The sequence below is a fragment of the Colletotrichum scovillei genome, assembly GCF_011075155.1.
Source record: "Colletotrichum scovillei strain TJNH1 chromosome Unknown Contig00007, whole genome shotgun sequence".
Taxonomy (NCBI): Eukaryota; Fungi; Ascomycota; class Sordariomycetes; order Glomerellales; family Glomerellaceae; genus Colletotrichum; species Colletotrichum scovillei.
The window spans coordinates 1,130,476-1,158,116 of NW_023336265.1; the positions used below are offsets into that span (position 1 = coordinate 1,130,476).

At 53.2% G+C, this 27,641-nt stretch overlaps 10 protein-coding genes across 10 annotated transcripts; 3 read left to right on the top strand and 7 right to left on the bottom strand.

The window, feature by feature from the left end:
- Nucleotides 1-341: 341 nt before the first annotated feature.
- On the bottom strand, nt 342-1,257 carry HER10_EVM0003695 (uncharacterized protein; the record flags this gene model as incomplete). Its single annotated transcript, XM_035473360.1, has 1 exon — nt 342-1,257. The coding sequence occupies exon 1, from the start codon at nt 1,149-1,151 to the stop codon at nt 342-344; it is 810 nt and encodes a 269-aa protein (XP_035331369.1). The 5' UTR covers nt 1,152-1,257.
- A 1,690-nt stretch (nt 1,258-2,947) lies between these two features.
- On the bottom strand, nt 2,948-4,796 carry HER10_EVM0003112 (uncharacterized protein). The gene is made up of 4 exons (XM_035472798.1): nt 4,671-4,796; nt 4,060-4,617; nt 3,860-3,994; nt 2,948-3,806 (listed from the first exon to the last, which is right to left on the bottom strand). Exons 1-4 carry the CDS (start codon nt 4,722-4,724, stop codon nt 3,102-3,104), a joined length of 1,452 nt encoding a protein of 483 aa, XP_035331327.1. The 5' UTR covers nt 4,725-4,796; the 3' UTR covers nt 2,948-3,101.
- Nucleotides 4,797-5,937: 1,141 nt separating this feature from the next.
- Nucleotides 5,938-7,215, bottom strand: HER10_EVM0010353 (inositol monophosphatase; the record flags this gene model as incomplete). The annotated part of the gene is made up of 2 exons (XM_035479816.1): nt 6,829-7,215; nt 5,938-6,710 (listed from the first exon to the last, which is right to left on the bottom strand). The coding sequence occupies exons 1-2, from the start codon at nt 6,944-6,946 to the stop codon at nt 5,938-5,940; spliced, it is 891 nt and encodes a 296-aa protein (XP_035331780.1). The 5' UTR covers nt 6,947-7,215.
- Nucleotides 7,216-7,837: 622 nt separating this feature from the next.
- Nucleotides 7,838-9,750, bottom strand: HER10_EVM0007119 (uncharacterized protein). The gene is made up of 2 exons (XM_035476685.1): nt 8,891-9,750; nt 7,838-8,808 (listed from the first exon to the last, which is right to left on the bottom strand). The coding sequence occupies exons 1-2, from the start codon at nt 8,993-8,995 to the stop codon at nt 8,203-8,205; spliced, it is 711 nt and encodes a 236-aa protein (XP_035331575.1). The 5' UTR covers nt 8,996-9,750; the 3' UTR covers nt 7,838-8,202.
- Nucleotides 9,751-11,221: 1,471 nt separating this feature from the next.
- Nucleotides 11,222-13,464, bottom strand: HER10_EVM0004236 (histidine acid phosphatase). Its single transcript, XM_035473888.1, has 2 exons — nt 12,691-13,464; nt 11,222-12,612 (listed from the first exon to the last, which is right to left on the bottom strand). Exons 1-2 carry the CDS (start codon nt 12,912-12,914, stop codon nt 11,310-11,312), a joined length of 1,527 nt encoding a protein of 508 aa, XP_035331402.1. The 5' UTR covers nt 12,915-13,464; the 3' UTR covers nt 11,222-11,309.
- Nucleotides 13,465-15,252: 1,788 nt separating this feature from the next.
- On the bottom strand, nt 15,253-18,018 carry HER10_EVM0000064 (dynamin family protein; the record flags this gene model as incomplete). The annotated part of the gene is made up of 6 exons (XM_035469859.1): nt 15,253-15,969; nt 16,027-16,984; nt 17,045-17,138; nt 17,251-17,380; nt 17,413-17,688; nt 17,905-18,018. 6 exons carry the CDS (start codon nt 18,016-18,018, stop codon nt 15,253-15,255), a joined length of 2,289 nt encoding a protein of 762 aa, XP_035331119.1.
- Nucleotides 18,019-18,761: 743 nt separating this feature from the next.
- Nucleotides 18,762-21,795, bottom strand: HER10_EVM0000462 (uncharacterized protein; the record flags this gene model as incomplete). The annotated part of the gene is made up of 2 exons (XM_035470245.1): nt 18,762-20,067; nt 21,617-21,795. 2 exons carry the CDS (start codon nt 21,793-21,795, stop codon nt 18,762-18,764), a joined length of 1,485 nt encoding a protein of 494 aa, XP_035331149.1.
- A 1,626-nt stretch (nt 21,796-23,421) lies between these two features.
- On the top strand, nt 23,422-23,907 carry HER10_EVM0007470 (uncharacterized protein; the record flags this gene model as incomplete). The annotated part of the gene is made up of 1 exon (XM_035477025.1): nt 23,422-23,907. One exon carries the CDS (start codon nt 23,422-23,424, stop codon nt 23,905-23,907), a length of 486 nt encoding a protein of 161 aa, XP_035331594.1.
- Nucleotides 23,908-24,800: 893 nt separating this feature from the next.
- Nucleotides 24,801-25,175, top strand: HER10_EVM0007018 (uncharacterized protein; the record flags this gene model as incomplete). The annotated part of the gene is made up of 2 exons (XM_035476585.1): nt 24,801-24,968; nt 25,005-25,175. The coding sequence occupies 2 exons, from the start codon at nt 24,801-24,803 to the stop codon at nt 25,173-25,175; spliced, it is 339 nt and encodes a 112-aa protein (XP_035331569.1).
- An 823-nt stretch (nt 25,176-25,998) lies between these two features.
- Nucleotides 25,999-27,537, top strand: HER10_EVM0013321 (uncharacterized protein; the record flags this gene model as incomplete). Its single annotated transcript, XM_035482683.1, has 3 exons — nt 25,999-26,056; nt 26,137-26,298; nt 26,768-27,537. The coding sequence occupies 3 exons, from the start codon at nt 25,999-26,001 to the stop codon at nt 27,535-27,537; spliced, it is 990 nt and encodes a 329-aa protein (XP_035331983.1).
- Between the last annotated feature and the right edge of the window lie 104 nt (nt 27,538-27,641).

The window sequence follows — 27,641 nt, forward strand, 5'->3', positions numbered from 1 at the left end:
AGGTTCATGTTATCCTGGAAGCCCTATCTAGTATGCTCGGATGAACATGTCGGCGGGTGAAAGATACGGTGACAGATTCAACTTGATCACTAAAGTCGGTCTTTTTCTTTCCTAAATTACTAGTGTTTTTGCCTCATGATGTATATCGGCGTTTCGAACTCACAACATCGTCAACATTTATCGAGACCGAGTGATGATCAAATTCTTGTTGCAGATTCTGTCCAATCATTTCCATTGATCGAAATTCGTTGAATTATCCAGATTCTGTCCAATCATTTCCATTGATCGAAATTCGTTGAATTATCCAGACTATGCTACTACATCAAGGGACTCGTTGCTACTTAGATGATTTCAACTGCAACTCCTGGCTTCAACCACCTGACCTTGTCATCAACACCCTCATCTTTGAAATCCTTCGCCAGTCCCTTCTCAAACTGAGTGAAATGACCCCACGACTTGTCGTAATGCATGGGCACCAAATGGTCTGCCTTGATCCCTCGGAATAGACGAGCCGCCTGCTTGCCGTCCATGGTGATTTGCAGCGGTGCGTCCCTGTCCGGAAACTGCACATGCGCGGAACCAAGATTCATCATGGCAATGGGAACGTAAAATTTGTCGGCAATCGTAGTCAACTCGTCCATGTAGACCGTGTCGCCCGTGAAGTAGATCGCGTTCGGCAGCTTATTCGGTCCAACCCCGAAGTCGTCCGACGACAGCAAGAATCCAATGCATTCACCGCCAGGTAGGTGCTGGCACGGGGTGGCCGTGATGCGGAAGACCTTTCCGCCGATGCGTCTCTCCACGGTTGTCCATGGCTCCATGCCAACGACCGCCGGGCGAGGAGCGAGGTTCTTGGCTCCGTCCACGGTCGTGAAGACGTGCCGGCCGTCGAGGAGCCGGCGGCCCAGCTCGTCGAGATTGTCGGGGTGGTCTTCGTGGCTCAATAGCACTGCGTCGATGGGAGGAAGCTGATCGAGTTTGAGGGCAGGATCTTCGGTGTTCTGGAGGATAGTGATACCCACGTCCCAAGTGGTGCCTGCTGGGGAAAAGAAAGGGTCGGTCAGGAAGCGCACGCCATCGATGTCAAGGATGGCTGTCGCGGTTCCAATGTGAGTGATGCTCACTTTAGGCTTGAAGTTGTTGGAAGACATTGTCGAAGGTTTGATGGGGATCTCGGTCGTTGTACCGCCTTGAGAGGGAATGTTGGTAGATGATGCGACTGGAGGTAGAAGCTATCGCGTAGTGTCGTTGTCATTCATCTTCGTTGGAACAAGTGCTTCATAGTCTTCCTTATATGTGGAAGGGTATACGCTGTATAAGTTCCGATGCCTTTCGGGGATTGGGAAGAAGGCTTTCTCACGTCTGACCAACCCAAGACTTACAACTGGCAAACACGATTCAGCAATGGACATTTTGACAAATCCATATAAGACGCCGATTACCAACCTAAATGCATACAATAATTGGTAAAGTAGTCCTTTCAGAGGTACATGTAGACAGCACTGTTAACATGGTTTGGCCTGTGGGCTTGACAACAATAACGCTACAGTCAATTGCCCTTCATTGGAATGAGGTCATCTTGAGATGCGTAGGGAGAAACTTCACAAAGGCAAAATACCTGAATTTGATGCCGAACTATTTGGAATGTCTGTTCGTTGTAGCATCAACTGGGAATCATGGTCACATTCCATCACTAATCAGCAGGAAGGATTTGTCAGTTGTAGAAGCCTGGAGATTATCAAGCTTAGAAACAACAATCATTCATTGCGGATGGGCCGACATCGAGTCATGAGCTTGACTGCCATCGTAATTGCAGGACGAGTAGCGGTAAACGAGGCGTTCCTTCATAACACCTCTGCGCTTGACCAGAATAGGATTCATAATTCGCCAAGACATCTCTAATTCGGCGTCATTGCAGACTTTGGTGGCTTCCGATTGGTCATTCCTCATCCGTTCGGGGCCCCTCGATCGTTCTCCATCATCTGGGGATCTCTTGTCTTGGCGGATTATGATACCACACTTGGCCTAGCGCCGTCCACTACTGGGGAATCCTTGTACACCATCACACACTGAAAGCCTGGAACGTTTCTGTACGAATATATGACCCAGGACCCAGCGACAGTACCAGCCCTCAGACGATTACCAGTATATCCGCTCACATCATCACTCGTACACACACCTTCTTCAAATCTCTTTTCAGAGCTTTTGCGGCGAACAAGAAATCACCATGGCGTCCGCAGCAGCATCAATGCGTTCCATGCTCGGCGTGCCAGCATCGACACCCTCCACGAGCGACAGCACTCTGGTCATCATCGACGCTCAAAACGAGTACGCAACCGGCAAGCTAGCAGTCTCAAACGTCGAAGCATCCCGAGCAAAAATCGCCTCTCTGCTCGAGAGATATCGCGCCGCAAAGGCTCCAATCATCCACGTCGTCCACGAAGTGCCGGCCGGTGCCCCCCTCTTCACTCCCGGCACCGAGCTCGCTGAGGAATTCTCAGAGCTGAAGCCGCTCGAGGGGGAAAGTGTGGTCACCAAGAATTTTCCGGGCTCCTTCACGGGTACGAACCTGGAAGAGTTGCTAAAGGCTACTGGAAGGAACAAGGTGGTTTTGACTGGATACATGGTATGATTGATGATTCTTTTGACGAGAAAGGCGCATTATGGAAGAAGGTGTTACTAGAGACTAACTTTTTTTCCTCGGCAGGCGCACGTTTGTATCTCGACGACTGCTCGACAGGCGAGTGAAAAGGGGTGGGACGTGATCGTTGTGGAAGACGCCGTCGGTGACCGCGATATCCCTGGAGCAAATGCTGAGGAGTTGACGAAGGTCGCATTGGCTGAAATTGCGGATGCATTCGGTACTGTGGTGAAGAGCAAAGATATTGCATAACGCTTTGACATAGGGCTAGATAGTTTTGGTAGAGCGGGCAGCACGTTGTTCATTTGTGTCATTTAATATCATTTCTACCGTTACTATCATCATCATCATCGTCGTCGTCGGCGTTGTCGTCGCCCGTGCTGCCAATGTCGTCCTTACTGTGCAACCACAATTGCATCTGCTCCAACATAAGCTGACGAGGCCTATTGTATACTAAATGTCAACTAAGAAGTTTTGTCCGTCTATGCAATACTACATCCTCATATCCTTGCTGGCGTATAACCTCGGCGTTCCTTGCCAACTGCTCACTGATGGCCTCATCACCGCCTCCAAACATTTCCAGCGCACCCCTCGCGATGTGCAGAGGAAAGAACGCAGATGCTGTGCCATAGAGTTTCATGTCCTCCCGCATCAAATAGCCTGTACTTCCAAGGATAAAAGTTGCGAGCTGGAGAACCTTTTGCGTCGTTGCTTTGCTTGCGGGATGTTCGCCGTCTATCAGAACACAATCTTGTGGCATATTTGGGTGGTGTGCTGTTAACCGCTGTATCTGGGTGGCGCAGACAATCCAGAACGCCCAATAGTGACTCAATGAATTAGCCACGGTGATATTTGGGAATTCGAGGCCGGTGGTATCGGCTGGTGATCCCTTTCGTAGACGTGTAAAGTTCCCCATAGTCATGTTTGCTGACTTGTGCCAAAAGTCAAGGCGGTTGATAGCTTCCATGAACTGACCCACGGCTTTGCGGGTGAAAGATTCACTATTGTCGTTACTGTGATCAAGCATTTCGAAAATAGCGGGTATGGCGCAGGCCTCACTCAAGAGGGACTGGAGGGGATCTTGGACTACACGCCGAAACGGCTCTTCTTTCCACTCAGGCGCCCCGAGAAAGGTCGATTTCCGAGTGTCAAACGCATGGAGAATCTGAGATATCAGCATAGGTAACCTGAGGTGATGATGAATACAGGCTATCGTACTAGAATTGGTCTGAACCCAACGAAAAGTTTGTGGGGTGTTCCAGATGCGTAGAAGTGCGGCGGGCGGAGTTGAATTAGCTCACCGATGCCCCTTGCGTGAACAGTCGCTGCATAGCTCGATGTGGGAAAGAATTTCTGGTACAGTCTCATGTGAGTAAGGTGCCTACAAGAGGCCAAATAAGAGCCCAAGAATCCCTTACCTCTGACAGGAACAAGCACATGATGGCTGCAGATATCTCGTTATAGTTGTTCGGATCATCATTGGCGTGTGGAATAAGGCACCCTACAGCCTTGAGCGCCGAGGAGTGCGCCGCGATGGCTTCATGAACAGGGGCTCGCCCCTTGGGGCCTCTGGCCATCAGTGAGATCCCCAGAGCTTTGATGGCGGAGGATAAAGGTCCGTCGTGCCTCCCATCTGTCCCGACGATTCCCGGCAGAACTTCCACCCACGCTCCGCATATTCGAGACTGCGAAGGCTTTGCAGTACCGGACATGGACCCTAACTCATTGGCAGGGACGAAATTTTGTATGCACAGCGAGAGTACGTCACTAAGTGGCCAAGCCAAGGCCCGAGCCGGAGGTTTCGGTCTCTGGCTTGCGGGATTGGGTGCCCTGCTTTGACGTGTCCGCTTCTTCCGCTGACTTGAAGCGACCGAGCCAGGTGATGAGGGTTGACGGAATACAATGTGTTTCTTGTACCCTGGACAACTGAGGCCAGACAAGACGCACTGAGAGCAGCATGGCTGCTTTCCGTCACACTGCCAAAACGCCGCGTTAGTCAGGTCTTTCTCATACTTTACGGGACTCTTACGCCAAGCTTTCGTCTCCTGCACTCGTCGCAGACTGTATGCTGTTTGGTTTTCATGTCTCGTCAGTAGCCAGAACTGAGTGGAGACCAAATGCCGCAGTCCGAATATGCCGACCTCTGCCCGGGCACGATAATGGAGGGCATAGTCTTCAGCGCGGTAATGGGGGTTAATGGGCCTTTTGTGTTTCGGGTGTTCACATCCAGCATTGACCACTAACGGCGTCCGGTTACGGCCCCCACGCGGCGCTAAGGAGCTATTGGGTTGCCGGCTTTGCCCCGGGTTCATATAGGACTTCTTAGTAAAGAGAAATGGTTCGTCTTACAGTACCTAGGTACCTTACATAGGTTCAATCGTCTGAGGATGAAAACAATGCCACATCATTGAAATCGTTCATGCGGCAACACTTCCTGGCTAACGTGTTGCGTGGGATGCAGGGAGCCTTAGGACGAACACACACCAAGTTTGCCAAGTGGACATAGGAGAATGGTGCGGACTTCATCCACTTCACACCGCAACCACCAACCCTCATCGTCGGATTATTTTCTCATCCAGATGTGAGTCAGGCAAGGTCAATTAGATGCACACGAATATCATAAGGCCAGGCGAACCAAGTGTGTGTCACCAGTCGTGCTTTCCACACATTCATGGCCCGCCTACCTTACACCTTCCTCGCCTAAGGTAGGGCGTGGCCGTACCTTCCCTCATTTTCAACCGTACCTTCCCCCCCCGTCATCATCAACCACAAGGTGTCTTCCACACGTGACACACGACCTCACCGCCCGCCACGAGGCTGAAAGGGTATATACCCCCCCTCAAACCCATTCCCGTCACCAGCCAGCAGGCGCCCGTCTAAATCGACGGGTCAGGTCAAACTGGCTGGGTGGTGGAGTGGTTCATGGTCAACAATCTTAAACGCCAACCAGCCTACTCGACGACAGGCCTAGCGATCGAGTTCGAGTCCCGGAATGAGCACCAAGAGATGTAGCCCCCAATCGCCACCGGGGGGGTGAACTCTTTTTGCTAGGTGTGGCTGATGAAATTACTTTGCCTTGGTGCTAGCATGGCTATACGGTATCTTGTATTGAAACTATACCCAAGTGGTGTAAGGGGATTAAGGTTTGGTATTTGAGACTCCAAGACATGGTCTATATTGCAGATCTACATGTCAAATCTATGACCTGTTTCCTCATCTAGGTGCCTTATCCAAACCTCATCTACATTCATTCATTGCTTCATCCATGATCAAGCTCCCCTCCCATCTCCCACCTCTCAAACAGAGTAATCCAACTTCTTATCCCCCATCACCCCCCAAAACTCCTCCACAAGCTCCTTCTGCCCGCCCGGAGCGCCCCTCACAGCAAGATACACCCTCTCATCAACAGCAGGCTCCCACACCCCCGGATTCCCGCCCGCCATGATCCCGCCCGCCTCGGTCAGGATACACCAACCCGCGCACACATCCCACGCCCAGCACCCGCCCTCCCAATACGCATCCAGCTGCCCCGCCGCCACGGCAGCGAGGTTCAGCGCCGCGGAGCCGAGCGCGCGCATGCTATGCACCATCGCGCCGCCCGTCTCCTTGGTCGCCGCCAACTTCTTGAACGTCTCGGCCTTGAGGTCGAAGTTGGGTCCGTCGCGGGTAGATCCCCACTCGCACGCCAGCAGCGCGGAGTCCAGGCCCTTCAGGGGGATAGGGTTCTTGGCGAGGGGCAGTTTCTGTGCTGGACCGCCGGCGCGGCGCATGTAGCTTCCCTTTCCCTTGATGCCCGTGAAGAGGAGGTCCTGGAAGGGGTTGTAGATTACGCCGACGACGGGGACGTGGTTTACGGCTAGACCTAGCGAGATGCAGGCGTCGGGAAAGGAGTGGACAAAGTTTGTGGTGCCATCGATGGGGTCGACGACGAAGGTCGGTTCGGGGCCGAGGCGGGTTCCCTTTGTGTAGGTTTCTTCGCCCATGAAGGCGATGGTGGGGTAGCGTTCGGAGAGGCGGGTGGAGACCATTTTCTCGACGGCTTGATCTGTTTCGGTTACGATGTCGACGGCTGTTTTGAGGAGGGAGTGGGAGAAGTTAGCCAAGGTGTTGCAGCTTGGTTGAGAGCGTTGAGGGTAGGGGGAGGATGCGCTTCAATGGGTGGAGGGGTAGGGGGAGGGCATGCGTACAGTTGAGCTTGGTGTCCTGGTCAATCGAGGCCGGGTTCGCGGACATGATCATCTTGCCTGCCTCGGTCGCGATCTCGAGGAGGGTGTCGTGTATTTCTTGGAGGTTGAGGTCCGCCATGGTGATGTGTCGTTGGCGGTGTGTGTTCGACCAAGTAGCTAGCTTAATCGTCTAATAAATGGCACTCGCAATGCGTAAAGAATCCAATTGAGATACAATGATCAATTGGAGAGCTTGTAGACGTCTTGTATGCTTGGAAAAAGAATGCTTTACAAGATGGAGGTTGTCGATCAATGTTTTAGCAAGCTCCAAATGGGGAGATCTTTTTTTGGAGGGGCAGAAGATGGGAGGAGGGGGGAAATCGGGATGAATGGCGGGGTGGTTTGGAGGGGAAAGAGAGGGAATGAGGTCACAAAAAGTTGGCCCGAGTTCCAACGGTTCACTGTGGGGAGAGCGGGCGGATCTCACCCTCTGCCCACTTTGGCACTCCCATGTGTTCTTCAGCTCGGCGCGATTGGAGCGCACCCAGGTACTCCGTACGGTACCAAAATACCTTACATCACCTCACCTGAGCTGAGGAGTGGTCACCGACATTCCCCACCCACTCCGGCTCCCATACATAGAGCTCGGGAGGCGGTCTCCCACCGAGCGGGCTTTCTCGGCGGGACAACGCGCCGGTAGCGAGGAGCGGGTGTGCCGCAGGGCGGGGCCAATGGCGCTTCGTCGACAGAGCATGCGACCGGGAGTCTTCCATTAGGTGAAAGACCGGTACAAAACCCGCAGGCCATCCATACCTTGCCTTACTCTACCTTATACGAGGGGATTTTCAGTATCACTTATGTCTCGTAAAGTCGTCACCTAATCAACTGGTGGAGACCCGGTCGACTCATCATTTCCTCCGGAGGTTTCTTTTATCAGAGTTCTTGGCCGACGGGTCCGGCGGGATACCGGGAAACGGCATGGCATGCTAACTTTTCTCTCCTCCCCAAGACTGTCATTGGGAAGCTTATTTGGCGGTTCAACCTGTTCATATATTCTACCGCGCAAAATTGGAATCAGGCGAGAAAACATGGAGAATAGTGGTAATAAAGCAGAGCCCAAACGCCTTTGAATTCTCACAAGACAACCATATCTTGCACGTTCCCAAGTCGTGACATGTCCCGGAGACCCAGTTTCTCCCACTTTCCCGGCCCGCTTTCCGTACTCGTTACGCATTGCCCTCCCGAAGGAAACAGACAATTTGCCCTCTTCATCTTCATCTTCAACTTACCTCCGCTACTTCCTTAGAAAACTCTTGTCTAGTTTCTCATCTTTGTGCTTTGCGGTCTCATTGACGGGAAATTTCACAACCGGGTTTTCGAGCCTGCGCTACCGTATCATACGTTCTCCCGGAAGATTGACCTCCGTTCTGTCGGGCTCTCGCCACTATCCTTTTTCTGTTGTTGCTGCTGCTGTTGCGGCGCACCCGTATCGACAATCGGCCGGGGGCTGACGCCGCGCAAGCTGATGTTGCTCGGCTCGGCGTCGTCCTCGAACGGATTCCTGCCGCCAGCCTTGTGGACACCTAGACCGCCGTCGTCATCCCGGCTGAGACTGCGGCCCCGCGCCGGCTCATCGTGGGGGTTGGGAGTCGAGGCAAGGTTCATGCTGTAGCTGTTGTCGTTGTGGCCGCCACCGCGGTACCCCAGCTCCTGCTCCTCGTAGTTTCCGTAAGGGCCGTAGGTCTCGGCTTCGTGGCCCACGCGCGCATCCCACGCCTCATCCGGATCGAGCGGTCCGAAGCCCCGGCGAGGCGCACCAGCACCGCCCGAGGGCTGCTCGTAGGCTCCGGCGGCAGAGCGGTTGTTGCGGTTCTTGAAGGAGGTGATCTTGTCGTTGATCCAGCCGGCGATGCCGCTCGGCGCAGGGCGCGGGGGTCCGTATGACGGCGGCGGATCGGATTTTCGGAAAGGTATGTAGGAGGAGAGGGACGGGGGTGGAAGCTGAGTGTGCAACGCAGGTTAGTCGCAGAACAGAGCATGATGGGAGTAGGATGCTGGGGAATGGGTGAGCCTTGTTACGTACACCTAGTCTCCGGGCGCGCAGTTGGGTGAAGATGACCCAGCCGGCGCCGCCAACAATGGCGAGGACCAGGATGGCGATGACGATACCTCCAGCGGCTGACACCATGGTTGCGATTCAATTGCGACGATGCAAGGAAAGTGCGCTTGGCGTTGCGGGGGAAACTGAAGCGTTTCTCAGCAGCAAGACGTCGATTCAGCAACGACAATGGAGGAGGTGGTGGTGGTGTTGGTTGAAGGCGTGCGACGAATGATGGAGGTCCGGCTCATGGGAAGGCTGACGTGTGAGATGGACCAACCGTTAGCAGTGGTGGTGTTGGTAATTGGTGTTTCGCTGAGCCGCCTGTTCGTTTGGTCGCCGGAAGCTTTGGTTCTGGGCTGTGTGTGCGACACGGACACGGACGCCCGTTGGGAAACAAAGACGTAGATCGGGTACTTTGCTGAGTGAGAGCCCGGTCCGGGAGAGGATGGGTAGAAGACGGACGATACAGGGCGAGTACCTAGAGGAGAGGGGGAAGAAAGTGGAAGAGACGGGAGAGTGGAAAAGTCCCGGTAACCTTCGCAGCAAAAGTATGATGAGATGAGGTGAGGTGAAGGTGGATTGAGAGGAAAGCAGACAGACCAGGCCCGTCGAAACCTTGTTTGATGAGGCAGCGCGCGCAGTGTGGTCCGGCGGTGGTGCAGGTGCAGGTGCAGGCGTCGCGCAAGACCAGGCAGGTGAGGTCAGCAGTAGGTAGCCCCCAAGCTTTCAGCTTTACCTGAAGGTAGCGTACGGATACTCCAAGGTATTCGGTAGCCTGGCAAGAATGACCAACTCCAACAATGGCCGACCTTGCCTGAGCTAATTCGGCAGAGCGGCTTGTTTCCTTGGTGGAGGATTGGGGCAGGACAAATGCAAGGCAGCTACCTACCTACCTTATTTTAGTGTAGGTACTCCGTTTTCTGTACGAAAATGCAACAAAGCTGGCGCAAGAGGATGAAGAAGGTGCACCTAACTTGCTCTTGGTTGCAGCTTCCAATGGCACACCTGCCAATGAAAGCGGCCCTCCGCGGTACCTACGGCCCCCAATCCTCTTTAGCTCCGCGGGCTCCGTCAGCGTCCCGCCCGCACCGCAGTCTCCATTCATCCCTCTCCATCTCCATCTCCAATGATCAGGGCAATCTCCAGCTCATCCTCCACTTTACCTTGCTGCTCGCAAATCCAAGGAAATCCGGCAGCTTGGGGCCCTCTTCAGGTAGATTACCTAAGGCCATTCAACATCTCCTGTTGTTGCCCAATCATCTCTACCTTGATTCCTCCAACTTGGTTACCTCGAGGTCCGGTTTCAAGACAAGGCAACGCAAGGAGAGACTGCGCGCGGGCTCGAGTGCTAGGATGTGCGCGCGCATTCCATTCAACACATTTCGCAGGGACTTTTTTCAACAAAGACAACTTGAGGGCCCCCGAGTCGACGTTTGACCCATGCATACCTTGCACATATAAACAGTAGCAGTAGGAGACCTCAAGTTTAAGGACCTGCTGCTGAACGCAGGAGTTGGAAGTGCTGCATTCCATTCAACCACAGAGGCAAGGATCCAATGACGTCTTTTGGAGAGAGCTGCCGGAAACGAAACCAGCTTTGCGGATACAGAAAACCCCTGCTTTTTCGTCTCCCCTTCCTTGCTGGCGCCAAATTCGAGATCCAAACGTGGCATTCGTGCGACCCCCCCGGCGCTATTCATAGCGCAGACTGTATCCGTACGTGACCTTTACCCCCTTGCATCCAGGTAGCTGAGACAGCAAAATATCTCTCCGGCCGAGTTCTTATCGCAGATGCCACCTGCCTTACTGTAATCTTCCTCTTTATTCAGGCAAAAAGATACTGCCTGGTTCATGAGGCGAGATGCCGCAACGTGGACGGATGTGCCAGGCGAGTAACTTTCCAGCTGTGGCTGCACGAGGCCTTCTCAACAGGAATTCTCCCTCGCCTTGCTTTGGATCCATGCATCCTCAGTCCTCCGTACGGATGAAGATGATGAGACTTTCTACTGCCAAAGGTACTTTACCAGCAATTGGCTTGAGCTCACGCACCCCAAAAAAACACGAACGTTCCCGCCGCACCATCTGTCAGGCCCGGACCCGGACCCGGGGGCCGGGACCCTGAGGCGCCCCTGTCAACTGAAACTTTGGTGCCACCACCCTAAGCCCGACACTTGACTTGACACTGACACTCGGCACGTTTTGATCCCAAGCTTTTTTGACAACCCTTTTCACAACGAAGTTTGTAGGTATCGTGGGCAACAGGTCATGACCTCCAAAGTGAACTCAGAAATGCGTTCCTCGTAGTATTCATCCGCCATCTACTACTCCGTACTGTAATGCAATGCAAAGTCTACCTTCGTCTAAGGCACCTTACACTCCTGGGTATTAAATCAAACAAAATTCACACAAAACACTGGTCCCATTTTCCTCCGCTCTTGGCAAACCCCATGCTATCCACAAACGCCCCGAGCGTACACCGCCCAAGCCCGTCTGCGCCGCACCCGACGAGCGGAACCACCCGGTCATTCACCAGAATCCGGACCAGCTCCTCATCCGAACCGCACTTCATCTTCTCCACGTACATGCGCGCGGCGAACGGCACGGTCCAGCTGGCCGTGAATCCCTTGGCGTCCGCCACCGACGTCCGGTTCGTCTTGGACAGCGCCGCCGTCTCGTTGTACAGGCCCAGCGCGCCGTAGATCGCCATCATGTCGTTGTCGTGGCTGAAGTCCGCGTACAGCTTCTTGTCGAGCGGGAACGTGGCCGGGTCGGCGTCCAGCGTCGCGTTGGTCGACGTGCGGTCCACCACGGCCTGGCCCGTCAGCCGCGCGAGGAGCTCGTTGGTGAAGCCGACGCCCTGGGTGGGGCCGAGGGGGTTGCCCGCGTTGAAGCCGTAGTATTTGCCCAGCGTCTCGTAGTACTCTAGGTCCTTCCACTCCTCCAGCGTAAAGAGATCGCAGAACGGCGATTGCGTGCCGTTGACGACGGTGTTGAAGGGGCACAGCTGCATGAAGGCGATGGTGTCCTCGGCCGTGAGGTTCGCGCCAGGCAGATTCTCGTTGAGACGGGCCGTGATGGCCGGCGTAAAAGCCTCGCGCCAGGGCACCTGCGCCTCGTCGCCGACCTTTGAGAAGGCGCCGTCCTCGAAGGCGGTGCACAGGCCGTGGTCCAGGGTGTTGTTGACGCCCTTCTCCTCGGGGATGATGGTGATGAGGCTGACGATGCCGCCGTCGGGCCCGCTGTGACCGTCGGCGAGCTTGGCGCCGAAGAAGCCCTCGGTCCAGTTCAGCCCGGACTCGACGACGCGGTTCTGGCCCGAGGCGCGGATGAAGATGTCATTGGCGGCCGCGAGGGGCTGGTAGCGCTTGTAGAACGCCTCGCCCGAGTCGACGAGCTCGCGCTGGCCAAAGGGGGTGAGCTCGTCGGCGCCGAGGGTGTACTGGTACGTCTGGATGAACTCGAAGCCCTTGCCGTAGTTTGTGACGTTGGCGTGGATGCGGTCGACGAGCGCCTTGTAGGTGGCCGTCTTGCCGGCGGTGGGGTCCCGGGCGCCGTGGCGGGAGAGGACCTGCGCGAAGGTGACCTCGCAGCCCTGCGGGGTGGCGGTGTCGATGTCGGACGGCACGGGGAAGAAGGGCGAGTACTGGCCCCAGAACTGCGAGATGGACTCGAGCCCGTTGCGCGGTGCCTGGCCGCTGACGAGACTGTTTGTGGTGTCAGTTTCGAAAAGTCTGTTATTTGTGACGGGTTCATGTGAATCATGTAGATCAGATCAAACCTACCTGAAGCCCAAGGCTAATGAGAGGAAAATAGCAAAAGCCATGGCGGCGATTGTGAGGAAGCAAAGTCGACGTTTCGGGTCTGGCGCGTGGCTCTCACGATACTCATCGACTTCATCCCTCTCACCCTCCTCGTCAGGGATGGCGTTGTATTTATATGCCTTGCCCGTCAGCAGGCCCCTCACGGACTCGTAGGCCGACGTAGCGACGTCGGCGAGTCGACCCATCGCGGCAGTTGCGCGGCGGAAGACAGGTAGACCAGCCTAGCCTGGCAGGAGACAAGAGACAGAGGAAAAGGGATCCAAGATCCGCCAAGTGGTTCCGCGGGTCAATGAGTGAGTTTGTGTGCTTGCGTATGTAACGGCGAAAAGGGTCCGCCCGCTGCAGCACTACACACCCTTGTTCCTCCCCCCCCCCTCTTTCCCAGGTTCCAGGGGTCTGGTCTGGGTGAGTGGTATGGGGAATGTGATGTCGATGTGAGGTATCTGCAAGGTACGGGTAAATGAGGAGCTGTCGAAAAGGGATGTGCTTTCGTCTCGTGTGGCCTGGATGACTGGTCCCGTTGTATGCAAGAAGGTAGTTTGGAAACAACGGCAGATGTACGCTCCTGGTTGTTTTTCAGGGGAAATGGTCCGTGGGAACCTTGGTATATCAGACTGGACCTTTGCTTTATGTCTGCGGTATGTCTGCGGGTGCAGTACGGAGTAATACAGCTGGCTGAGCTGGCTGGGCGTTTCTCCTTTGCCCACGTTGTATCCGTGAAAACGTGAGGAATAAGGTACGGGATTGCGTTTGCTGTGCTGGCTTAAGCGAAGAGAGGACGTTTCAACACTGCCCAGTCGGGGCCACGGCGTGCTCCTCTCAGGTGCGGCATGTCGGGCGGACATTAGCTCCAAACGTGGAGCGGACCACAGCGGTGCCACTGCCCTTCTTGGCCCTCCTGTCACTGGCTCGCAGGATCGTAGCGCAGTCACGTGGGTCGTTGCGACGTTGGAATTGGAACAAGCTTCCATAAGCTTTTTTGGATCTCCTCCTCGTCGTGCAACTGTTCCCTGTCGGCTCCACCCCCAAAATACCGCACGGCGGATCCCTTCCCTTTCCTTGAAGGCTTTCAGGTTGTCTTACTCGCCGCATCTTATCGGCAGGGAGAGAGGGGCCACCCCGAGCTGGAGGGGCCGAAAGAGGTGGATGAAATGGTGGTTGAATGAATAATACGTGTTTTGTATTGACTCGATGTTGCGACCTTCCAGGTTGACTTGTCCAGTCCCAGTAAGGTTAACTCACTTAAGATCAGGGACCGAGCCTCTATGAGAACATAAGAGGCACGAATTCGCCGGGAGCCTCGGTCTGGATCAACTGATTGATAATCTGGTCAAGTTGAGTAGCCCGGTTCCGGAGGGGAAAGACCATCCATGGCCGTACAGCTCGGGTTAGAACCCACTTACCGATTATGGGCCTTTTCTGCTTCCCTGACCACGTGGAGTCTGAAAGCTGGGATGATTCGTGCAAGACCCGTCTGCTTCAACTGCCCAAGGTCGGGATGTTTGATTACCTACCTATGCAGCTTGTCCAAACTTCGACATGTTTCAACCGACCTCTCAAGAAACAAGAGCGAACTCGTTGATCGACGCCAGGTATGACGAGTAAGTCGATGACGGATCAGTCCGCCTGATACAGTGACATTCAATCATCCTTACTCATACACTGCATCGATGCTACGATGAAATGCAGCTCATCAGACTGAGGTGGGGTTCACAACGTCGTCTCATGAGCGCCTTCCTTATTTGTTCACCATGTCTGGACAGTGCATGCTAGGACTTATCCTCTTGACTAGGAACATGACCTCGTGTTGAACCCTAGCATCAACTCGTTTGACAGAGACTGGAACGCTTGGCTTCAGATTCGAGCCAATGCTGAAAGTAAAGGGAAAGCAGGAAAGACAAGCCGAAATCGTTTCCGAGGACCTCACGTGCAGACATGCTCACAGCCCATATCCACGCCATATTCTTCACGCCGTATTCTCCAAGCCATCGTCACGCTACAGGGGCATTGTCGGATTGGAAGTCCAGTTCGACCTCGTGGCAGCAGGCCCGCGCAGGGGCCACTGATACACCATACTGGCGATAATCGCGGCTTGCTCAACCTAGGTACGGTCTCAACCTAGGTACGGTTAGAACCTCCCTTTTACACCTCACGCGGAAGATTGTATAGTTTAATTGACCTCTTCGTCAACCCACGTTTTGAACTAACTACCCTGTAGTAAGAATACCAACAGACACGCATCATGAGATCAAAGTAGGCTCAATACATTTCCCCCAAAACTCACTCAGTATTCTCCAGTTTGGCAAGGTCAAAACTACGTGGAATCGGCAATTCCGGAAATCGGGCAGCCCTTTGGGTGAATCCCAATACTATCTGACTCCTTTTTCACTCATCCTTGCATCCCCCTGTCATACCCCAGCTTCGTCAACGTGACACTAAACTTTCAGACACCAAGCTTTCACAGGAACCAGATCTTCCAGTTCTCACTACACCGACCATCCAAACTAAGTGGACCAAGCAGACTCAAATTCGCAAGATCTTCTTGCCCTCCTCAAGAGCTTGGATGTCGTTCATCAGCATCTCACGGGCACTCCGGCTGATCGAGTCCTCTCCCGCCACCATTTCAAGCTCTTCCGCAGACATCTCAAAGATGCGGTTAGCAGACAATACACCCAGCGGGCTCTTCTCGCCGGCACCGAGAAGGAAGTGGTCGACGGCCTGGGTGCAAACCATGTCCACGAACCGAGCGCTCGCGACCTGGTAGTAGCTGTTGAGGAGGTCGTGGATGGCGTTGCAGGTCTCCTTGATACCCGCGGTGTGGTTGCTCATGTTCGTGACATCTCTCCAACGCACAAAGTCCTCCGAATTCGAGTTAGAATTCTTCTTACCATACTGGTAGGCCTCGACCTTAAGGTCGCTGAGCTTCTCTACCGTCCTTTTGGTCTTTATGCTACTGAAAACCGTGTCGAACGCCGGGTTGTACGTCATGGCGCGACCTTCCCGCTCGACGTGCACCAAAAATCGCGCGTGATCCATGGCCTCCTGATACCTCTTCGTCAAGTCTTCCAGTATGAAGGACCAGAGGGCATCTCGAACCTGCTGGTCGATGCAAGATTCCTTGACCACCTCATACACAAAGTGGTGCACCACAAGAATAACATTGCTGACATGGGATAGGGTGAGACCCTCCCACTTCTTGGACTGTTCCTTGAAAGCCGCAGGTAGCATTTGACCTCCGAACTAGGTAGGAGCTATTAGTTTTGCAAAGGCTGAATTTGACCTTGGCTGGTGACTTACTGTTCCTATCTCATAGCCGCGAGAAGTCAGGTACAAGCTCTCAAGATGCTCCATGACGTCGTCAGTCAGAGGTTCGGTACGTCGACAAGGGTCAGATAGGATGTTTTCAAGCTCTTCGTTCTCGTCGGAAGGAATCTGGAAACGTAGTGGGTACAGATCGTCGCTTGTGATCGTGGTATCTCCTGAATCGTCTCGAGACATCAGACTTTCACTCTTTGTCGGTTCCTGAGGTTTACTTCCCCACGGAGAGGAATTCTCCTGTGTGCTAGTCCCAGGCATTGGGATGTCCTCTTCGTCATCGTATTCTTGAAATTTACGGCAGTGGCCCTTCGCGAAGAACATCTCGGAGAAAGCATCGTTCATCTGGCGAACACGGGTTACGAGCTTCAGCTCCGGACGTCGCTCGAACAAGGCATCTCCAGTGTAGTAGCCATCCAGTCCGTAGGCCTTGAGCTCACTAAAGCGACTGGCCAATTTACCTAGGTAGGCTCTCTGTTCGTCGGCAGTGCTCCGGGATTGGCCCATAGCCTCAAGCTGCTTCTTGGCCTCGCAAAGGCGATTGTTGATATCGCGTGTGACCTTGGGGAACTCACTCTTGGTGCGGTCCATTAGTAGCTTACGTAGGCGATCGCGCAGGGCCGGGATTCCCAAGCGCGACTTATCGAGCTTGGTCCATGGGTCGTTGCTGAAGAACACAGTCTCTTGGAGGTCCCGGTCATCCTTGCTGGAAGAGGTGTCATCGGCGCCGCGATTCTTGACGACGTAGTAGCCCAACTGGATGTCTCGCCTCTTACCCCTCACTAGCTCCATGACGGCTTCTACCGTGGCTCTCTCTAGGGCAAGATCTGGCTTGGTAAGAACACCCAGGGTGCGCTTGCCCTCAGGGTCAGCCTCGGCAGCGTACGTCAGGATCGTCTGGGTTGCAACATCAACGTTGCAGGGGATAACAGCAAGAATACTTTCAGATCTGTCAGTGGTGCTCTAGTGGAGTGATAGAAGTAGGACTGGCAAGACGTACATGGTCCTGGAATCCTTGATGTAGTCTTTGACCATAGACTTGACCATAGCTACGTCGGTCGTAGTTGTTATACCTTTGTTGAGAGTAAGTACCGCTTCAATGAGTCTGTGGGGTGATTTGACATACCTTCTTGAGGATTCTCAAAGATACCTATTTGGTAGATGGGCTTAGTGATGATCGTAGCACTCACGGAGCAAATCACCTACCTGGTACATCGATGAAAGTCAAATGCTCCTCATCTGGACCGCAGATCTCGACACGAAGGATGTCCCGGCTGAAGGCAGTGCCACTGGAGGCCTCATCCTCAGCGGACTTGAGGCCCATTACCTCCGAAGCCTATACAAGTCAGTTAGTATGGATGTTCAAACAGGAAGAAGGATCTTTCTCGCCTCCTCCAGGACTTTGGAGAACTCCGAGCCCTTGAGATCGCGAATGACATGGCGAAAGGACTTTGCAGCCTCGATTTTCGCCGGTGTAGCATCGACGGGGTGAATCGTCACAACGATACTAGTGTCCTTCTCGCGGCGACAAACGATTTCGGTGGCATGACGTGTACACAGGCCGACAGATCGAGGGAAGTAGTAGCCAGTGAGACTCTCGAGGACGCTCGACTTGCCGGACGACTGGTCTCCAACAACAACAAGCTTGCAGCGAAGTCATTAGCCATGGTATCAACAACTTTCTGGCCATCTATAGGGGTGATTGAGACGAGGCCTTCCGGTAGGAATGCAGGGAATTCCGGTGAGAGGGAAGCATGCCTGAGACGGAAGGAGGTCTGAGGGGGGGGGATCACGTTGAAATTGGTACCGGAGCCAAGGGTAAGGAAGGTTAGTCACGGATGGCTACCAAGTGCTGCTTACCTGTGGAAGAGGAACTTGCTTGGAGATTCCCAGCTCCCTCAGTTTGTCGATCTTGTCGAGAAGATGGCGACTACCTAGACCAGGACTCTCTACCATGGACTGCACAGGCGCCATGTTCTTGGTTGTTTCGATGCGTTTCTCGTCGATGTAGAGTATGAACCCAGGTGAGCCAAAGGTTTTATCGGAGAAGGTTGCCAGATGATCAGAGGGACCTAGGAGAAGTTTTATGGAATCGTAATCCCACAGCAAGATTGTCGTCTAGAGTGTTCTCCATTCCTTGCGCGGGGGGCGAAGATGACCGTGGAAGGCTTGGCAGAGCTTGAGCAAACAGCGGCGATAAGAGCTGCATTGAATGACTTATCCAGCGAACAAACGAAGAAACGATTTCGAAAAGACCCTTTGCAGAATCATCTCTGCTTGGATAGCTGAAAGAGTTGACACGTCTGCCTCCAAGGTACTTTATCCTGCATGGTCTACATCGCTGACCATCTTGGCTGCAGCCTCAAATGCTTTCCGGCAAGTTGCAGCAACATTTAGGCATCGCCATCACATGTGGGAGCTCCACTCGATGAAAACTGGCGTCTCAGAATCTCGGTTGATTCAATTTTGGCATTCAGAAGGATCGGGCGAAGTTTTCACAAAGCTGAAAGCTCGTTCGACCAGGGGCGCTAGGCTGGTTGACCGCAAAGAGAGGCCGCCTGTTCTTGGTTTGTTGGGAATCTTCTTTGAAAGGAAGCAGCCACTCGCCATCGTGGAAGCGCCAAGTCATTTATGAACTTTATCCAACGAAGGGCTTGGAGAAGCAAATGGCAAGAGTGCGCAAAGGCTATGTCTCACCAACCTCACGTCGCTGATGCTCACAGCTTCCAGACCCATTTCTTCCCCCCTTGAACCCGGTCTGCCGTTGCCTCTAATCTCATCCAAGCCACAAAGATGGCTGCTGCAGCCATCAGAGTGCCCACCATGATACCCATCCCCATGTAGTCACCCGATTCCTTGATCTCACCGTGCCCTCTGACCAGGGCACCAGCCACTGGCGTTCCAATCATGGAAGCAACTCCCATGATCATGTACATGATCCCCGTGATCTGCGGCATCAACTCCATACCGAACAGCTCAACCAGAGCTGGTGGGAACAGGCTGACGTATGCGCTCGCGAAAATGCCGTACAGGACTGTAAAGCTGACGAGCAGCGACCTTGCCACGGACTCGTGACTCAATCCTATGGCAATGCTAGGGACCCATAGCCCGAGAGTGACAGCGGCACAGATAACAGTTGTGAGAAACAGCGCGTTGAGCCTTCCGATGCGGTCTGCCACGAGTCCAATCGCAATCTTTCCTACAGCGTTGCAGGCGTTGTTGACGGCAGTCAGATTGGCACCATCGCTGTCAGAGTATCCCAAGGTCTTGGCGTAGGACGCAAAGAAAAATGCCGGTGTGTAGTAAGCCGCGCTCTGGCAGAACATGCTGAGACTTTGCGCAATGAACTTGCGTTGCTTGACAGTCTTCAATGGAGGCAGCGGGACCTTGAACATCTTCTTGAGTCTAGATGTCGTCGCGTTTTCACTGCGTATCTTGGCCGCCATTGCAGGTTCCCAAGTGAGGACTGCTCCGCCTGCGCATACAACCGCAGCACCGAGGGCACCAGTCATGCGAAGAGTGTTTTTGTAGCCCAGCTTCTCGATACATGCCACGAGCACCGGGGCCCAGACCAGACCGCCGACGCCGCTGCCCGCAGAGACGATACCCATGGCCAGCGCCCTGTGCTTATCGAACCAAGTCGGGACGACGACCATTGACGGAACAAATGAGAGGCAAGATCCCACTCCCATCAGGAACCCCTGCGTAATCTGGTAATGCCACAGCTCACGGCCGAAGCTTGCCAGGACGTTGGCCACCCCGACGAGCAGACCACCGGCGCACATGACCTTCTGGGGCCCAATCGTTTTTGACCATGCCACTACTACAGGTGCGCAGATGGTCATCATTGAGATCGCGAGGGTTCCGATGAGGTCGAGCCGGGCGGCTGTGGCGCCGGTGAATGGTGTGTTGTCTTGTAGAGCCATCGTCTCGTAGTGCGCCTGATAGATGCCGAAGCCGAACTGCAGGCCACCCGTCATGAAACTTATCATGAAGGCAGCAAGAACGACGCTGATGTAGCGGCTACGTGAGGTCAGCCCCTGTCTTTGGATGAAGGTGGGATTGGTGTGGTGATCGCAACGGGGAGCAATGACCTTTAGCCTACCCTTTGCCATGATCATGTTCTGTGTCGTTCTGTTCTGGAGGACCAGCTTCCAAACGGTTGTTTGATATTGACTCGTCCTTATTCGACGCCATTGTTGACTAGCGGGATTTCGGCGGGGGTTGAGTCGATACTTGGAAAGAGTTGACCAACTTGAAGCCCTTTCAGACGGTTATCGCGACTAAAGCACCAAGAGGAGTCCAATTGACAGCAAAAGACAGACACATAATCAATTGTTATCAATGAAGTCAACAATCAACCCGGGTGCTTGAAATATTTCAAGATGCGCCCTTCGCTAGTCTGACGTGTTCGACATCAAAAACGGGTTTAAAGATTGAGACATTGCAGAGCCCCACAACTCTTCGCTTCTATTCACCAAGTGAGTCATGGTCCCCCGGCAAAGGCTTCGGCAACTACTCGGTAGGCAATTTCACTAATGTATCGCTTAATAGTTTGGGTATAGTTCTTTTTTAGCGAACGAATTGAGCTGTCAATCTGGTACGTAATAGGGAGTTGGTTGCTCTCAAGTTTCTAGTTGAAGCTTTTGCTTACGCATTTTGCTACTGCATTGTAGATCCCTTTAGTGGAGCTTCTTAGCCGCATAACCGTTGGGAATCACATATAAGAGAACTTCAAGTCAAAGCACCGACTACGAGGAAGAAAGAAAAGGCGATGGTAGTCGACTGGGTACTCTTGATCGCAATCTAGCATCAAAACACAGACCGGATCGCAGGACCACCATGCAGACAGAGGCATGAGCTTTTTTTTTTTGAATAGCGGAATCCTAAGTCACGATGAAAGCTTGCTAGCAATGTGATTGACTTAGAGCTTTGTCCACTAAGCCATCCAGGCTATATTCTTATTTTTAGGTATTCGGCGTTTTGAACTACTCGACCTCATGATGCATAATTTAGTTCCGTTGACCCAATTCCAATCCCCGTACAACACTTCAAGTTCACAAATTCTACGTGTGGCAGCAAGAACTGGACAGTAGCATGTGCTAAGAAACTACAATGAAGTCATATGTTGCACTAATCTTACTTACTCTTGCTCTTGCCAGACAACTACAAAACTAAAATTGTTTTGGACTTACACAGTTCAGGGCATATGCTACCCAAAGACAGTTCCTGAATGGATCATGCTCGTACCGACTGTAGAATAAAGATTGCGAAATATGCAAGTGCATTCTCTGTATATTGAATTGTCAAGACATGTCGCCTATCTAGTCTAACAACACTCTTTGCTTAACAAGCTGTCTAAGGGATACACAGACAGGAAACCCATATCTAAGAATCAAGGAAGTCTTGTTGTCCAGAAAGTCTAGAAAGTATTGGCCAGAATCAGACGATAAATATGTCCACTTCCAACTCCAAGTCGATTTCGTGCTTTGAACCAGCCGAGAGAATCCATGGTAGTGACTGATAACACTACTGGCAGCCAGGGCAGACGGCCTCGACGTACTCGAGGTACTCCTTGGCGTAGTCGACGTTGCTCTTGGACGCGGAGCAGGCGCGCTTCTCGATCTGGAAAAGGTCCCTGGCGGAACGTCTGCGCGTGCACGAGGCGAACTGCGACCAAGGAGCCTCGCCCCAGGCCTGATGGTTGGGCGGGAAGGCGGCGAGCTTGTACTGCGCGCCGCCGGTGCCCATGTTGCTGTAGATGTTGCCCTGGTAAAAGGGGTTCAGCTCCTCCTTGCCCTTGACGCCGCCGCGGACGGGGGTCCAGCCGATGATCTGGTTGTCCTTGATGCCTCCGAGGGCGGCGAACTCGGCCTCTTCGGGGTACGGGTTGTACTTTTGGAGGGTGGCCTGGCAGTCAATCATGTTGGGGGCCGAGTGGATGCGGTAGATGAAGCCGTTGCCGCCCAGGAATCGGCTGACCCAGCTCTCGGCCAGCTTGGGGTCCGAGGTCGTGGAGACGTAGCCGTCCTCGTCCTTGCTGGCGCCGCTGGGAGCTCCTTTGACGTGGTTCCACAGGCTGGTGTCTGGGGCGGCGACGCCAAAGGTGGATTGGCCCTTTGGCAAGAAGCCCTTGGAGGCCTGGATGGTGGCATAGTTTCTCGAATCTGCTCGGTAGAGGTCGAGACCGTTGCAGAGGAATGCCCAGAAAGCAATGAGCGTCAGCCCAAGCATAAGAGGTTGTTGTCTAGCCATTGTTTAATGATAAGGAGAGACGGTTCAAAAGAATGTGAAATTGTCATTCAAACGATTGTGTTGTAAGAGAGTGTAAGGTCAGAAGACTGGTTGTGTGCTGATTCCAATTTGAACATGACTGCGGATTTTGACTGATTTATATCTTGAGTCTTGATCTTACAAGGCAAACCCGCCTGGAGAGAAATCTAATAGATACAGGCCGCGGAATCCGGTCTTTCCGCAAAGCGCTCGATGAAGTGCTGATTCGCGTGAAACAGCTGACACTTACACGATGGCTTCAACTTTGGAGAGTCATGTCGAGACCAGTCTAGTATGAATCCAGGCGCATGAAAAAACAAATAGATTGGTTGTATACAAAGAGTTCAGAGGCTTTACGGGTATTCGTATTCTTACAATACTCTTTACATTTTTGCCAAGACTATTCTATTTGGCTGTCAGCTTGTACTCTGCTGCGGGCGATAGAATCCGAAACCGACGGAACCGGAGTCGGTTATTAGACGGAATCGGAGTGATTTGAAAAACCGCACTTGTCCATCCCGATAAAGTTGGAGAATGAACAATATAATCTATAATGGCAAGATCCAAGTTGAGGGAGCACACAACTTTAGGTAATGCTGGGAGAACAATGGAACAACTCCCTTCTAGAACAATTACCTCCTAGTGTCATGACAGGCCAACCTTGACAATGTGACGATCATATACTGTTCGTGGTACACTGCCAAGACCCCGATAATTCATCTGATATTGTCCAGGTCTCCGATGAAGCCCGAATGACCCGTACAAAGAGAAAATAGGGTTTAAGGCTACGCATGTCCATCCCAGATGGAGTCTTACAATGCCCAAATAAGAAAATGTCAGGAACCTCCTGAGGCTGATGCTGGGATCGCCAATTTACAAAGACCTCGGCCGAACAGCAGACAAAGACTGGGGCCAATACACGTTCATCTTTATAATATTCCCATTCCAAATAGCTCTGAACTTACACATAAACATCAATACAAAATCAAGTAACTCCATTGCACGATCCCAATCTCCTTCAATCCACCAATTCATCCAGAACGTACTTGGCGCATACAATCTTCCTCTCTCAACTCTACCTCTTTGACAAAACACGCGATAACCATGGGCAACTCCTCAACTTCCGTTTCCTCCCCTCCGCCGCCCAGCGAGTCAACATCCAAACGCGTCACCGGCTCCAACTGGGGCGACCTGCATCCCATCGGCAATCCCGCCACGGCGGCCTGGCACCTCTGCATCTCAGGCGCAGACGCCGCCAAGCTCCTCCACGGCTACCAGCCGACGTCGATGGACGATCGCTGGATGAGTCGTTCGGACGGGCCAGATGCGCAGGGCACGATGGTGGTCCATGTGTACCGGAGTTGGACCGGCCACGAGCAGTTTCAGATCAGGGCATCGACCCGAGCGGTTTCGGATGGGCCCGGGCCCGCGGACGCGGCGGGAGAGGGGGCTGACGTCGGGGCGGAAATTACGGAGATTATGTGGGATCAGGGTGACGGTCCTGTACAGGTCGGCGAGCAGGAGGCTAAAGACCTGGTGACTATGATTTTTCGTCGGGTGATGGGGTGTAAATTAGAGCAGGCGCCTTGAGTCTATTAGATTGGGACACATGAGTACTAGGTATTGAGATCTTGGCACGACATCTTCTCTCGCAACTAGGCTATGAATTAAGGGGGGCTCTCTTACACGTACAACTCTTCTAATCATTTTTTCGCCCCCGATCGTGCACCCTCACTGCCCTACCTATGGATCCGAGCACGTTCCATCACCGCCGAGTATCTAAAAAGTCCGTCTTCCGTCCGTTGTGAAATAGTGGGGTAAAAGCCCGACTCCGCGGCTTGCGTCTGGCGGGTGATTCATTATGCGGAATGTATTTTGCGGGCGTGGGTACCTTACGCTATCCATACTGGTTGTTCAGTAATCCTTCTCAACTCAAATACTATAATCAATTTGACTTTTGCGCCTCTCAAGACTTGCCCAAGCCTTTGCTTGACTCGGTGAACGACGACAGAATATCCAAAACTGTAGTTCACTTTCTTCTTTTTGATTGAGGCAGTGAACAAGTGACTCGGAGGTCGGAGATCTCGGTCCAAGACTCTGAGCTGTAATCTCACTCAACCCAAAACAGAGTGTTATTTTGGGGGCATTGTCGGATTCGCAAATGACTTACACGACGTGATGCCGTGATGCCAAGATGAATATGGTCGAGATGCCTTCATTTCATGAGTATAAGTATTGACAAGATCGCCGCCGTAACTCGATCAAAAACTCCTTCATCAAACAGCTCACACTGCATCTTACAGTCTCTTACTACCACAGTCACTATCTCACCATCACTTTCTTTTACGGTCTCTGACACCCATTCCAATCATTCACATCCCAACTTCTTCAACTCAACACCGCAAAGGTAGGACAACCCCCTCTCGCCCTCGCAACCATCCCCCCTCCCGATCACAAAAGACTGACCATCCCATCTTCCACAGATGCAATTCTCTGCCCTCTTCCCCACCATCCTTCTCGGCGCCTCCTTCGTCGCCGCAGACTACTGCACCCAGGCCCTCGACCCGGAGACCCGCAAGTCCAACACGGGCTTCCGCTTCCAGAGCGTCGACAACGCCAACTGGAAGTGGCAGTCCCGCGACCTCCAGGTCGTCACCACCCTCAACCAGAACTGCCAGATCCACCAGGGCGGCGGCGGCGGCGCCTTCGCCGCCACTATCTGCATCGACTTCGACGGCAACTACGCCTGCTGGGTCACCCCCGCCAAGAACCAGGTCTGCGATCTCGTGTTTGAGCAGAACGAGGCGCCCATTGATGTCTGCAAGAGCATCAAGAACATTTGGGGATGGGTTGCTTAGACGAGATACCGTAAGAGCTCGATTCCCTTTTCCGAGTTGTGGCGACGTAGCTAACGGTTTCTAAGCTTTTCTTGTCAAAAGTTACGAAAACGGCAGTCTTGTGACGAAGTTTCTCTTTTCTCAGGATGGCGGGAAGCGAACTGATCCGACAGTCTGCTAGAGGCTCTGCAGAAGACTTTAGCCTATTAAAAGGATTGACATGTACCTGTAATCTCTGAGAGCAGAGTTGCTGTTTCTGTTACTGTATTCCACAACTTGTTAGAGTGAGAGCGGTAGAAAGCAATGTGAATTCATCAAAACCTACACTCATGATTTATAACTATCTTTCAACTTCATCGTGTGAAAGTCGATTTTTTAGCCATTTGAGAACCACGCTCACAACAATTAGCAAATTCGAGCTCAATGCGACGAGTCCGATGTATACGCGTATCTCGAGAAACGGTCAAAACCTCCTTGTAAAGCTTGTTTCTGTTTTAGGATATTTCCTTGAAGAGGTTTAGCAGATCGGGCTGAACGGTCTGATGCGGGTTTCCGATTAAGCCGGGGACCCCGGCCCGAAGACATGTCGTCGGATTTGAGCCCCGACGCTTTTTTTCCGCCGAAAAAAAAAACTGCCCTCAAATCTCTAATCCACTTTCGGCCCGTGCGTCCGTCCTCCGCAACCTCCTACGGCCAATCCTGACTACAACCGCGTCAGCTCGCTACGCAGACACGCCAAGATGAAGCCGTAGGCCTAGCACCATCTTTACTCACTTTGGGTCTATCTCCATCCGATTTCAGACTGTGATACCGCCCGTTTCGCCTAGGGACCAAGCCAACAATAATGGCGGTAAAAGCTCTCATCGCAACCCTGGAGGATGAAATCCTTGATCCCGAAGAGGGTACGTCCATCCATCCTACTACCTAACAGGCGCCCTGCAGCAACCGACTTACACGGAGATCCTGCGTATGCGCCAAACAGAAACATTCTTCCTCTTCTCCCACAACATCCCCTCCTCGAACCTGGGCTTCATCGACCCGAAAGCCACCGAACTCTCCCTGACGCTGGCGGGCAGAGACTTCACGATCCACCAGTCCCCCACGGTCCTCTCATCGACCCGCGCCGGGGGCACGACCGGGGCCGGTCAGTATTTCTATATTTCTCCCCCTCTCCCCATCCACCCATCCCATGGCTCTGAATCGAGCATCACAGACCTCTTCATTTCGCAACACCATCTCGTTTAACCCCCCTTGTCATTAATGTCTAAAACCTATTCTCGACTTCAACCTCATACACGTTGAATCATCTCTTATGTCACAACTCTTACCTCATAACTCTCTCACCTCATAACTCTCTCACCTCACAAGTCTCTCACCTCACAAGTCTCTCACCTCATAACTCTCTCACCTCACAAGTCTCTCACCTCACAAGTCTCTCACCTCATAACTCTCTCACCTCACAAGTCTCTCACCTCACAAGTCTCTCACCTCACAAGTCTCTCACCTCACAAGTCTCTCACCTCAACACTCTTACCTCATAATCAAACTTTCAAAAATGATATTCTCAACGTCCCCCAAAAGAGACCAACCAGACGGGTGTTAACGCTAAACAGTCCTCTGGAAAATAACCCCCCTCTTCGCAACCTACCTCTCCTCCCCATCCTCCCCCTTCACCCAGCTCTTCACGCCCACCTCGACAATCCTCGAACTAGGCTGCGGCATCTCCCCGCTGACAGCCCTCCTCCTCGCCCCGCGCGTCGCCCGCTACGTCCTCACAGACCAGCCCTACGTGTCGCGCATGATCCACCAGAACCTCGAAGCGAATCCCCTTCCCAAGTCTTCGTCTTCATCCTCCTCATCAACCTCTCGCCGTTCACGAAAAGCAGCAGCAGCAACAAGCTCATCAACAGCAAACTCCGCAACAACAACAACATCATCATCATCACCAGGTACAATCTCCTTCCACCCCCTAGACTGGGAACTCGACACCCCAGACCCCTCCCTCACCGGCGTACCCCCTTCCACCGCAAACAGCTTCGACGTCGTAGTCTGCTGCGACTGCATCTACAACGAGGCCCTCGTCGAGCCTTTGGTCTCCACCACCGCCGACCTCGCTCGGCTGCGCGTACGAGCCCAGCAGGAAGACCAAGACGACAACCCCTCCTCCTCCTCCTCTTCAACGACGGCCCGGTCCGAGCCGTGCGTCTGCATCGTGGCGCAGCAGCTCCGCAGCCCGGACGTCTTTGAGGAATGGATCGGCGCGTTCCATCGCGATTTCCGCACCTGGAGGGTGCCGGATGCGTTGCTCCCCGAGGGGTTGAGGATCGAGGCCGGGTTTGTGGTGCATGTCGGGATCTTGAGGGAGGCTGGGGTGGATTTCTAGACATGTACTGCCTCGTGAGTAGTATTATATCAAACAGCGTGTCAGCATCATCATGATATCCGCCTGAAGCTATACAGAATTGCAGGACGGCTCTCACGAAAGGT

Bases quoted from the DNA above. Each gene is read 5' to 3' on its own strand.
- HER10_EVM0003112 (XM_035472798.1), bottom strand. From the start codon at position 4,724: ATGAAAACCAAACAGCATACAGTCTGCGACGAGTGCAGGAGACGAAAG. The intron at 3,995-4,059 runs GTAAGGGATTCT...AGACTGTACCAG, and splicing joins TGTGCTTGTTCCTGTCAGAG to AAATTCTTTCCCACATCGAG. The intron at 3,807-3,859 runs GTACGATAGCCT...CTGATATCTCAG, and splicing joins TTGGGTTCAGACCAATTCTA to ATTCTCCATGCGTTTGACAC.
- HER10_EVM0007119 (XM_035476685.1), bottom strand. From the start codon at position 8,995: ATGGTGTCAGCCGCTGGAGGTATCGTCATCGCCATCCTGGTCCTCGCC. The intron at 8,809-8,890 runs GTACGTAACAAG...TTGCACACTCAG, and splicing joins TGCGCGCCCGGAGACTAGGT to CTTCCACCCCCGTCCCTCTC.
- HER10_EVM0004236 (XM_035473888.1), bottom strand. From the start codon at position 12,914: ATGGGTCGACTCGCCGACGTCGCTACGTCGGCCTACGAGTCCGTGAGG. The intron at 12,613-12,690 runs GTAGGTTTGATC...CACCACAAACAG, and splicing joins TCATTAGCCTTGGGCTTCAG to TCTCGTCAGCGGCCAGGCAC.